Genomic DNA, 13,129 nt, shown 5'->3' with positions numbered 1-13,129 from the left:
AAAGAATGGAAGCATATCACATGAGCGTGCGAGGTTCTGAATGAATCGAGCTGTGTCTCCTCAATGTGTCTTGTTTTTCTACTTCTGACCACCTATCCCCCGGCAAGAGAGTGGGTAGCAACCTGGCCTATGATATCAAAACAGAAAATGCCCAAAATACCCAGCAGGGAAGGCAGCAAAGGTGGAGCAAGAAACACAGGTGACGTTTCAGGTCTAAGAGAGAAATGGAAAATGCTGGATACACCAATCAGGTCAGGTAGCACCTGTGGAGCAAGAGTTAACAATTCTGTCGAAGGGTCTTCGACCTGAAACATTAACTCTGTTTCTCTTTTCACAGATGCAGCCTGATTTAGGACATAGAACACTACAGCACAGTACAGGCCCTTCGGCCCACAATGTTGTGTCGACATTTTATCCTGCTCTAAGATCTATCTAACCCTTCCCTCCCACATAGCCCTCCATTTCTCTATCATTCATGTGTCCATCTAAGAATCTCTTAAATGTCCCTAATGTATCTGCCCCCACAACCTCTGCTGGCAGTGTGTTCCACGCACCCACCACTCTCTGTGTAAAAAACGTACCTCTGACATCCCCCTTATACCTTTCTCTGATCACCTTAAAATTATGTCCCCTCATGACTTGCTGAGTGATTCCAGCATTTTCTGTTTTACTTCGGATTTCCGGCACCTGTAGTTTTTTGATTTACAGAGCCTTTCATGTAATGAGCCCCTCATACAAACTGGGATTAAAGCACAATCACAAGAGGGTAGAGAATTCCAAGGATTCACTCTCTACTGGGTGAAGAAACCTCTTTGCAAATCTGTCATGAGTGGCCGACCACTTCTTTTGTCACTACGATCCTTGATTCTAGACAGCACTACCAGGAGAAATATTATATCCTATATCTACCCTGCTGAGCCCTGTGAGGATGTTGTACATTTCAATGAGATCACTATAGTGTAGCGGTTAGCATAACGCTATTACAGCGCCAGCGACCCAGGTTCAATTCCCGTCACTGTCTGTAAGGAGTTTGCACGTTCTCCCGGTGTCTGTGTGGGTTTCCTCCGGGTGTTCTGGTTTCCTCCCACATTCCAACGATGTACTGGTTAGGAGTTGTGGGTGTGCTATGTTGGCGCTGGAAGTGTGGCGACACTTGCGGGCTGCCCCCAGAACACTCTACGCAAAAGATGCATTTCACTGTGTGTTTCAATGTATATGTGACTAATAAAGAAATCTTATATTATTCTTCATGCATTTTTCACTCAGAGAGTGGTGGATGCCTGGAATGCATTGCCTGATAGGGTGGTGGAGGCAATTCATTGGGAGCTTTTAAGAGGGGCTTGGATGGGCACATGAATGAGAGGAAAATAGAGGGATATGGGCATTCTGTAGGTAGAAGGGATTAGCTTTGTTGGCACAACACTGTGGGCCGAAGGGCCTGTTCTGTGCTGTACTGTTCTATGTTCTGAATGCTGTAGAATATAGACTCAATCTGCTTTATCTCTCATCATAGGATTAGGTCCCCATCTGAGGAATCAATCCAGTGACCACACCTGTACACCATATTACAAGGGCAGTCTCACCAAGTCCCTATGTAATTGGAGCAAGATGCCTTTTAGCGTTGAAATAAAAGCCATCATACCATTTTGGATTCCTAATTGCTTGCTCCACCTGCATATTAACTTTTGGTAATTGGAGTAAAACTGCACCTGGGTCCCTCTGAACACTTTTCAGTCTCTCAATATACAAAACTCCAGATTCAATAACTGATTTAGAGTTGGAGGGTTATAAGAAGGAAGGCAAAGGGGAGAAAGGGGCCGAGAAGGTCTGGATGTCACAGGTAAGGGCAGCATTTATTGCCCGGGCATAAATGCCCTTGAAAAGGTTACGTTGTGCAGCTGTCCCAGAACCGCTGCGCTCCTGGTGAAAGTACATCCACTGAGCCGATGGGTTTGGGAATCCCTGGAGTCAGACCCAGCAGCGATGGAGGAACAGCGACGTGTTTCCAAGTCGGCATGGTGCGGACCAAAGGAGTGGAAGGTGAAGTAAATAAACAGAAGATGGGTGTGGAGGCGGTGTCAAGGCAAAGAGCAGAATATCTAAAATTACTGGATCTGGGAGGTTGTAATGTGCTAATTCAAAAGGTGAAGTGCTGGTACTAAGTCAATGTTGCACTTTGAATGGTCCATGGGTGGCACCGATCAGCGAACTCCCTTCTTCCCACCCTTTCCATGGTCTCCGTGTGGAGACATTCGCCTGGAATAAGCGCAATACTGCAGCAGTCTGGACAAGGCATTCATTTTCTGTGTCAGCATGAATCTTCCACACTAGGGAGATGTAGATGAGAGAGGCTCATTAAGTAAGGTCTCGTTACTTTACAAGGAAATCTACTGTTTCCCATCAAAGCATCGATCTGATTGTCAAATACTCCCAGAGTTTTTTGCCTCATAGAATTCCCCTCCATCTGTGGATCACTCTTCAGTAGGTTGGGAACCTCGTGATTAATTGGAATGTTCTTATCCTAGCTGTGGTACGATCCTAGATGCATCATCCTGACACATCTTATATGCTGCTCTATCAGTGTACAGCATTCCAGGTTGATACATATTCAACAACAGTATTTAATTGGGTAAATACTGTAAGTGGACAAAATTTGCATAGGTAGGGACTTTGAAAGAGCCAGCCAGAACTCAGTGGGTGAAGTGGCCTCCTTCTCTGCTGTACGTGTACAAGGGCTATCCATGACCTACTTTCAAGCCTGGAGAAGCTTCAGTTGTTCCTCAGTCCTTCTTGCTGCACTACTAAATTATACAACTACTAACTGGCATAAAGAACAACCACTAAATTCTAATAATAGTTGGTGTGGAAATATCATTGCTTACAACGAAACCTCTGCAGACTCAGGAGTCAGGTTTGTACTGCAGCTGTAATTAACCTAAATTCCTCTTTGCTCGACTACCTTGCGACCTTCACAAATGGGGCTTAAATAGAATGCTTGAAGAAAGGAAGGGGAAGAAAATGATTGTCCTGTTGTCAAGTTAGCTTCGTTCTTTGGACTGCCCCTGAAATGCATGCACCTCCCTGCCTAGCTGCAGGTCTGTCTTTAGGACAAAGCTTGGGGTTCTCTCTCAGTGGTCGATGGAATAGCTGAGGATTGGTTCCTAGCTTGAACCATGTGATGTCCACTGCAGAGACAGAATGTAATAAAAACAGAGGATGCTGCATTCAGCAGATCAGGTGGTATCTGTTGAGCGAGCATCAGGGACCCCTGTTCTCTGAACTGAAATATTAATGCTCTTTCTCCTTCTTCAGATACTGCCTGACCTGCTCAGTGTTTCTGTTTTTGTTTCAGATTTCCAGCATTTACAGATTTTTTTTAATTTTCCGAGTCCGAATGTAACTCGCCTTTGCAAAGAAAGCAACTTCATTTATATAGCACCTTTCAGGTCATCTCAGAGCACTTTACAGTCAATGAAGTACATTTAAAGTGTGGACACTGCTGTAACCTGGGAAACACTGTGGCCAGTGTGTGCACAGCAAGATCCCACACACAGTAACAAGGAAATGGGCGGATGGTCTGTTTTGTTTGAAGTGTCCACTGAGGACAAGCATTGTCCTTGACATGAGGGAGAAACCCCCTGGTCTTTGAAATCCATCTGAGGGACTGAAGAGATCTTGGTTGAATGCCTTATCTAGAAGGCAGCACCTCCAACACTGCAGCACCTCCTTGGTACTGCATGGGAATGGAGTCTTGGACTTTTATGCTCAAGATACTGGAATGGGACTTGAACTCACAAACTTCTGGAAGGGAAGCTGGCCTGACTGCTGCATATGATGGATCTCCATTGCCTTTCGAGGTATGTGTTTGTGCATGAGCGTCAGGTGAGGGCAGGACCGCACTTGTCTTCCCTTTTACATAAACCTACTGAAGGCTTTTTGAAGCAGTACAGAAGAGGATATGAGCCCTGAAGCAAATCAGCCATTGAATAACAGGACAGGCTTGAAGGGCCAAGTGGCCTACTCCTGCTCCTATTTTCTTCTGTTCTTAAATATGTAGGCAGCCTTCAGGTTGAATCAAAGAACGTCCAGGTGAGAGTTTATCAGCCTAAAACCCTGTTTCTCTCTCTACACGTGCTGCCTGACCTGCTGAGTCTTTCCAGCATTTTCTGTTTTTATGTCAGATTTCCACATCTGCAGTATTTAGCTTTTGTGTTGTTGAACCAAAAGTGCGATGAGAGGATGCGGGCAGCTTCAAATGCTGAAATATTTCAGAACTACTTTCTTTCAGTGCTGACTAAGTGTCATTGCACAGAGTGTAAGTTAATTGTGTTGTTATCAAGTGGACTCATTTATCCTTCCAGACATTGTTGTCATTGTGCCAAACATTTCAGTAAGACAGAGCACAGCATTCTCTATATTTAGTTTCCATCAAGGTCTAAACATTGGGTTACATTTAAATAGCTAGCTTCTGCTGATGCACAGTGTTGCTATGTTGACTGTTTATGAATAAATGTTATGGTCAAGGCATCCTTCACAAGTTGCAAAGTACATACTTTCCAATACGATTAGTGTTTTCCTACCCCGCCATCTCCATAAATAAGTTGATATCAAATGTGGCAACGAGGGATGATGTAGTTTGCTTGTTCTTTGAGATACTGGTTGGAGAAATGGAAGAGAATTTCAATGCTAAGCCCCGACCTGCTTGGGGACACGGAGGAGTGGGTTCTGCCCAGGTGCTGGATGACAGGGTGTCCCAGTGAAACTGAGGGTCACGACCCAAAATGTTTGACTGCCCATTTCCCTCCACAGATGCTGCCTGACCCCACTGAGTTCCTCCAGGGTGGTGTCTGTTGCAGAGCATTCTCGCACTGGTTTTCAGAAGTGAGACACGGGAGGACTGAGCAAACAGCCTAACCTACCAGGACGTGGGCAGGAGCCTTTCCCCCATCCGAGGGGCTCCCGGGACATGAAGGTGGGGGAATTCCAGTCGCAATGAATGTGGCTTTAAACTCTCCAAAACCTTCTTGATTCCTGAAGCCTCAATGTGGGCCCAGTACATCCTCCTCACAACTTCCTGACATCAGCTGCACTGCTTGTGGGTAGAAGGTACGTAATAAGAAGAAGCAGGAGTAGGCCATTTGCCCCTTAGGGCTTTTCCACTGTCAATGGCTGATCTTATACCTCACAGGCACTCAGATCCAAAAACATATTGGTCTCTGTCATATTGAGCAACAGGGCCTCCACAGCCCTCTTGGGTGGAGAATTCCAAAGATTCACTGCCCTCTGGGTGAAGAAATTTCTTCTCATCTCAGTCCTGAATGGCTGATTCTTTATTTTAATACTGTGACCTCCGGCTCTGGACAACCCAGTCAGGGGAAGCATTAGCCCTGCATTTACCCTGTCAAGTCCTGTAATAATTACACTGCTAACTTGCTTAATGCTCGGGATAGAACATAGAACAGTCCAGCACAGAAACAGGCCCTTTGTCCCATGATGTTGTGCTGAACTAATTAAACTGGTAATTAAATGCCTAAACTAAACTAATCCCTTCTGTCTACAGAAGGTCTATATCTCTCCATTCTCTGCACATTCATGTGCCTATCGAAGAGCCTCTTAAACACCTCTTTTGTATCTGCTTCCACCATCACCCCTGGCAGCACATTCCAGGCACCCACCACTCTCTGTGTAAAAAAAAATGTCCTGCACATCTCCTTTGAACTTACCCCCTCTCACCTTAGATGCATGCCCTCTAGTATTAGACAGTTCTATCCTGGAAAAAGATACTGCTGTCTACTCTATCTGTGCCACTCATAATCTTATAAACTTCTATCAGGTCTCCCCTCAGCCTCTGCCATTCCAGAAAAAACAACCCTAGTTTGTCCAACCTCTCCTTACAGCACATGCCTTTTCATCCAGGCAGTATTCTGATAAACCTCTTCTGCACCCTCTCCATAGCCTCCACATCCTTCCTACGATGGGATGTGTACCCAGGAATGAGAGCGCTAGTGGAACTGGTGCTAAGAGGAATCGATATAACATTATATACGTTTGCTGGTAGTGCTGGAAGCTGGTGAGAACCATTGTTTCCCTGATGCTGTGCACGTAACCTGGCAGAGGCGTGTCCTCCACTGATGCTCCCGCAGCTGTGCAATGGTTAAGGCGACCTAATCGCTGCATGGATCGGTGCAGAGTGCGCAGCGAGCAGAGGGTGATGGTGAGGGCTGCTGTTGAGCAGGTTGCGGTAAGTGGCTTGGCTGTTCGGCCCTGAGATGTGGGGCTCTGAGCTGCACCCTGGCTGGCACGGTGAGTGTGGACCATTGCTGGGACTGACAGCACCTACTCCATGTGTTGACAGACTGCCCCAATCCTACACACTCTCTCATCAACTCTTGTTGGATGTGATGGAAGCTACAGTCTTCCCTGCTTGTTACTTAGCTACACAGCTCTCTCCAGCTCTGAGATTTCTATATATAACAATATCAATATTTTCCCTTTCAACAATACCCTCTTTAACTTCCACAGTTAACCACAGATATATACAATGGCATGCAGAAGTTTGGGCACCCCAGTCAAAATTTCTGTTACTGTGAATAGCTAAGTGAGTAAAAGATGACCTGATTTCTAAAAGGCATAAAGTTAAAGATGACACATTTCTCTAATATTTTAAGCAAGATTACTTTTTTATTTCCATCTTTTACAGTTTCAAAATAACAAAAAAGGAAAAGGGCTCAAAGCAAACGTTTGGGCACCTTGCATGGTCAGTACTTAGTAACACCCCCTTTGGCAAGTATCACAGCTTGTAAATGCTTTCTGTAGCCAGCTAAGAGTCTTTCAATTCTTGTTTGGGGGATTTTCGCCCATTCTTCCTTGCAAAAGGCTTCTCGTTCTGGGAGATTCTTGGGCCGACTTGCATGCACTGCTCTTTTGGGGTCTATCCACAGATTTTCGATGATGTTTAGATCAGGGGACTGTGAGGGCCATGGCAAAACCTTCAGCTTGTGCCTCTTGAGGTAGTCCATTGTGGATTTTGAGGTGTGTTTAGGATCATTATCCTGTTGTAGAAGCCATCCTCTTTTCATCTTCAGCTTTTTTTTTTACAGACAGTGTGATGTTTGCTTCCAGAATTTGCTGGTATTTAAATGAATTCATTCTTCCCTCTACCAGTGAAATGTTTCCCGTGCCACTGGCTGCAACATAAGCCCAAAGCATGATCAATCCAGCCCCGTGCTTAACAGTTGGAGAGGTGTTCTTTTCATGAAATTCTGCACCCTTTTTTCTCCAAACATACCTTTGCTCATTGTGGCCAAAAAGTTCTATTTTAACTTCATCAGTCCACAGGACCTGTTTCCAAAATGCATCAGGCTTGTTTAGATGTTCCTTTGCAAACTTCTGACGCTGAATTCTGCGGTGAGGATGCAGGAAAGGTTTTCTTCTGATGACTCTTCCATGAAGGTCATATTTGTGCAGGTGTCGCTGCACAGTAGAACAGTGCACCACCTCTCCAGAGTCTGCTAAATCTTCCTGAAGGTCTTTTGCAGTCAAACAGGAATTTTGATTTGCCTTTCTAGCAATCCTACGAGCAGTTCTCTCAGAAAGTTTTCTTGGTGTTCCAGACCTCAACTTGACCTCCACCGTTCCTGTTAACTGCCATTTCTTAATTACATTCTGAACTGAGGAAATGGCTACCTGAAAACACTTTGTTATCTTCTTATAGGCTTCTCCTGCTTTGTGGGCATCAGTTATTTTAATTTTCAGAGTGCTAGGCAGCTGCTTAGAGGAGTTCATGGCAGCTGATTGTTGGGACAAGGTTTGAGGAGTCAGGGTATTTATAAAGCTTTGAAATTTGCATCACCTGGCCTTTCCTAACGATGACTGTAAACAAGCCATTGCCTTAACAAGCTAATGAAGGTCTGAGACCTTGGTAAAAGTTATCTGAGAGCTCAAATCTCTTGGGGGTGCCCAAACTTTTGCATGGCGCTCCTTTCCTTTTTTTCTCCACTCTAAAATTGTACAAAACAAAAAATAATATACTAATCTTGCTTAAAATGTTGTAAAAAATGTTTCATCTTTAACTTTATGACTTTTGGAGATCAGTTCATCTTCTACTCACTTAACTATTCACAGTAACAGAAATTTTGACCAGGGGTGCCCAAACTTTTGCATGCCACTGTATCTCTTCCTTACAATCTTTCCTCCTCACCTGGACACATATATTCTGTTGTGTCATTCCTTCCTTAACCATCCACTGCTGGGTGCCTGTCTTTCCTGTTAATCTCTTGGCCCAGACCATTTTAGCCAACTCATGCTGTTATAATTCCATCTATTTAAGTTGAACACGGTTGTTTTCGACTCAAGTTTCTCCTTCTCAAATGGAATGCAAAATTCCCTCATACTATGATTACTACTGCCACCTTCTTCCCCTCCGCCATCAGATCTCTGAACGATCCATGAACACTACCTCATTATTCCTTTCTTTTGCACTATTTATTTATTTTTGTAATTTATAGATTTTTATGTCTTTGCACTGGACTGCTGCCACAAAACAACATGTCATATGTCACTGATGATAAATCTGGTTCTGATTCTGACTACCTGGGGAATCTTTTACTCTGAGATCATTTATTAAACCTGCCTCATTACTCTTTACCAGATCCAAGATATCCTGTTCCTAGGTTAGCTCCATTGCTCCAAAGCTATTCCAAATACACTCTATTAATTCATTCTAATTGCTACCCTTTTCAACTTGATTAATTCAATCTACATTAAGATGAATGTCTTCTCTAATTGTTGCACTGCTCTTTTTACAAGTCCCATTATTTGTTCATTTAAACAGCGTGGTTACAGTTTCCAAATGAACACACCACTTCTACCAGTTCTTCTTTCCTTGGTTGTTTTTAACCTCCACTCAAATGGACTCGATATTGCGCAGCACAGTGGTGCAGTTGGTCAAGCTGCTGGCTTGCAGTGCCAGCGATCTGGGTCCAATCCTGATCTGTCGTGTAGAGCTTGAACGTTCTCCCTGTCACTGTGTGGGTTTCCTCCGGGTGCTCCAGTTTCCTCCCACAGCCCAAAGTTACGTTTTTTAAGGCTTTTCCTTGCTGTTTCTTCTATCTAACAGCTTCGGGTTTTGGTAGTGGGGGTAGATTTTTTTTGTAATAAAATATTTCAATTTTTTCTTCCTTCATTAACTAACTACTACATGTGATTATTGATTTAGAGCATTGTAATCCTAAGTACGATTGTATTCAGTAGTATTTTTACTCTCTTGATGCATGTACTCTGTATTTTTTTTCATGGATTTAATAAAAATATTGTAAAAAGTTATTTAGCGACTGTAAATAGCCCCTAGTAAATGTAGGATCTGAGGGCGACTGTGAATGTACGGAGAATAGATTAAAGTGAAATATTACCGGGGGGGCGGGGTGGTGGTGGGATTGCTCCGCGAACTAGCATAAACTCAATGGGCTGCATGGCCTCCCACGCCTTTAGGAAATATCTCCTATTGCTGTGCAGCCTTCACCATGAGACCAGTCTGCGGCAACTCTCTACCAAGCACCACCACCACAGCATCTTCACCACAAGAGCTGCAGCAGTTCAAGGAGAAGCTCTCGTACGTCATAGAACAAGAAAGTCACCAATATCCCGAGGGTAAATCTGCATGAAAAGGCCACCACCTTGCTTCCCCAATCCAAGCAAACCTCGAGAAAGAGGGGTTAGAGCAGGGTTTACAACCCTGAGAACAAATGGCTTTTCCTATCACCTATCACCATTCCCTTCAAAAGTTCTTAATCATTACATTGGAACAGGCAAAGAGTGTGAACAGAGTAATAAAACAGTTTTAAAGCTAACTTCACTGTAAAGGCAATCAACCAAACCTTGTAAAAAGCATTGAAGGCCTTTCCAAACACTTAAACACGAATGCTGTTTAGACTCCTTTTTTAATTTGACTGAAGTATTATCAATAAAGACCAACAACATCCCACCTCCCCCATGGCCCTGCTTCTCTTTGGTTTGTTTGCCACTTGCTCCAGTACCTCTGCTGCACCTCCTCCCTCCTCTCTGCAGGGGAACATTCCCACAACAGGCCCTTGAAGCATTTTCGTTAAAGTCTGCACATACCGTTGATGCACTCGAACCGATCGCAGCAATTGCCGGGCATGCCATCCCCGGGAGAGATGACCCGAGGCACCGTGCCAGCCTCGCACTTTGGGACGCGGCAAATTCCCAGCAAACACTCACACCTGGAACGCAAAGCAGACACAACAAGTGAGAGGCGGGAGGGCATCGTGACCTGCGGCTGTCCTGCATGAACCCTATGCGCACAAATGATGCATTAATTCGAGTGTCTGAGACAACATCAGGGTATGAGCTATAAGGAGAGGTTGGACAAATTTGGGACGTCTTCTCAGGAGCGTCGGACACACTAATATTAGATATTTATTTATTCATCACATGTACATCGAAACTCACAGTGAAATGTGTCTTTTTTGCGTTACTGAGAATGCTCTGGGGGCAGCCTGCAAGTGTCGTCATGCTTCCGGTGCCAACATAGCATGCCCACAGCTCCTAACCTGTACGTCTTTGGAATGTGGGAGGAAACCGGAGCACCTGGAGGAAACCCATGCAGACACGGGGAGAATGTACAAACTCCTTACAGACAGCGGCTGGAATTGAACCCGGGTCGCTGGCGCTGTAATAGCGTTATGCTAACCGCTACACTACTGTGTTGCGCCTGAAGGGTAAGGAGGGATATAGATCACGTGCAGGCAGAAGAGCTTTAGTTTAATTTGGCACCGTGTCTGGCATGGACATCGTGGGCTGAAGCGCCTGTTCTTTTTCTGTACTGTTCAATGTTCTTACATTCTTTACCACCAGGCCTTTAAAACTCGAGTCTTCTCTTCCATCCAATGCACCTGATTTTCCAATGTGTGGGCTTTAATAGATCGAGGGATGGAATTCATCTTCAAAGCTGCTCTAAGAAGCTCTCCGGGCACCCCTCTGATCTTTGCATCTCACAGAATACTGGGAGTATGCCCCACAGATACACATTCTGAAACACCACGGCTGAAGCAGCAGCCTGAAGCCGTGTTATTCATTCACTCAGAGGATACGCTGTGGCTGACTAGTCCAGCATTCACTGTCCATCCCCGTTGCTCTGGGACTGAGTGTCCCACTTCAGAGGGCAATTAAAGAGCACTGCTGTGAACCTGTGCAAAGACAGCAGATTTCTTTCCCAAGAGGACATAGTGTCGTAGAGTAATACAACACAGAGACAGGCCCTTCAGCCCAACTGGTCCATGCTGACCAAGGTACCCATCTTAGCCAGTCCCACTTGCCCACGTTTGGCCCATATCCCTCTAAACCTTTCCTATCCATATACCTGTCCAAATGTCTTTTAAATGTTGTTATTGTATCTGCCTCAGCTGCAATCTCTGGCAACTCATTTCATATACACATCACCCTCTGCGTGAAGAAGTTGACACTCAGCTCCCTTTTAAATCTTTCCCTTCTCACCTTAAACCTATGCCCTCTGGTTTTTGGTTCCCTTTCCCTGGGGAAAAAGACTGTGTGCATTCACCCTATCTATGCCCCTCGTGATCTTACACACCTCTATGAGGTCACTCCTCAGTCTCCTACCTTCCAAGGAATAAAGTCCTAGCCTGTCCAACCGCTCCCTGTAACTCAGGTCTCAGAGTCCCGGCAACATTTTCATAAATCTTTTTTGCACTCTTTCCAGCTAAAGTAATATGGAGAAATTTTACAACAGCCTAGTAATTGTTTTTCACCAGTTTTGGTGGTTCTAATTCTCTATTTTGGAATTATTTAATTTAATTTCCCCAGGGGGAATGGTGGGATTTGAATTCACATCTCTGGATCAATAATCCAGGCTGCTGGTTGAAGGTCCAGTGAATAACCAATATGCAACAGTACCCATCTCAATCCTTGCCACTGTGTGACAGATCTATCATTTTTATACATTAATCGAAAGGATACTGAATGATACGGAGCCACAGCTGGGAGAGCCACTGCCTCACAGCTCCAGCGACCCGTGCTCAACCCTGACCCAGGTGCTGTCTGTGGGGAGTTTGCATGTTCTCCCTGAGGCTGCGCAGGTTTCTTCCTGGTGCACTCTGGTTTCCTCCCACACCCCAAAGACGGGCAATCGGTGGATTAATCAGCCACTGTAAATTGCCTGTAGCATGTAGATGAATGGTAGAATCTGGGACGGTTGAAGTGAACGTAATGGGATTAACATAGGGTAAGTGGATTTGGTGGGCCAAGGGCCCTGTTCTCATGCTGTATGACACTATAGAAGTGGCGTGCACTTACTCCCTGCCACTTGAGTTCAAGGCAGTTAAGTACAGAGGGAGAAAGGAAATTCTGTCATTTGATAGCTGTATTGGTCTATGTAAGATATGGTTAGGGGTAACCCTATCCAAGTCCTGAAGGGCAGGGCCTAGCCTTGTATTGATTGGCCACTGCAGTGTTGGTATATGGCATGATGCAGCAGAGACTGGTTTACTGAGGTTGGTAATACAGGCATAGATAGCTCAGTGACAAACTCTCATGCTGAAACCATGCTGGATCAATCCAAGGAGTGCTCATTGCTAACACCGGTTACCTAAAGTAGAGAACATGAGGGGCTCAAATAGAAAGGACCCATTTCCTTTAGTGGAGGAGGCAAGAACCAGGGGGGCTTAGGTTTAAAGACTGTTCACCCTATCTATGCCCCTCATGATTTTATACCCCTCCATAAGGTCACTCCTCAATCTCCTACATTCCAAGGAATAAAGTCCCAGCCTGCCCAACCTCTCCCTATAACTCAGGTCTCGGAGTCCCCACTTTACTCTGTACTGTTGTTGTTTTTACCTGTACTACATCAATGCACTCTGTACTAACCCAATGTAACTGCACTGTGTAATGAATTGACCTGTACGATCGGTATGCAAGACAAACTTTTCACTGTACCTCGGTACAAGTGACAATAACAAACCAATACATTCTCATAAATCTTCTTTGCACTCTTTCCTGCTTAAGCAATACAGAGAAATTTTACAACAGTCTCGTAGATTTTTTCACCAGCTTTGGTGGTTCTAATTCTCTATTTTGGAATGATGAAGGGTTTCGG

At 44.7% G+C, this 13,129-nt stretch overlaps 1 protein-coding gene across 1 annotated transcript in view; it reads right to left on the bottom strand.

Moving 5' to 3' along the window:
- The window catches only part of crim1 (cysteine rich transmembrane BMP regulator 1 (chordin-like)), a 227,886-nt gene that overhangs the window by 95,653 nt on the left and 119,104 nt on the right, over window positions 1–13,129 (bottom strand). The window contains exon 5 of the mRNA XM_052011175.1: window positions 10,120–10,241. Within this exon, the coding sequence (XP_051867135.1) occupies window positions 10,120–10,241 (122 nt within the window). The remainder of the gene's footprint in view (window positions 1–10,119; window positions 10,242–13,129) is intronic.

This window comes from Pristis pectinata, chromosome 3, assembly GCF_009764475.1.
Source record: "Pristis pectinata isolate sPriPec2 chromosome 3, sPriPec2.1.pri, whole genome shotgun sequence".
NCBI classification, from domain to species: Eukaryota; Metazoa; Chordata; class Chondrichthyes; order Rhinopristiformes; family Pristidae; genus Pristis; species Pristis pectinata.
The sequence above is the reverse complement of the archived record's forward strand: the minus strand, read 5'-3'. Positions and strand labels throughout refer to the sequence as shown.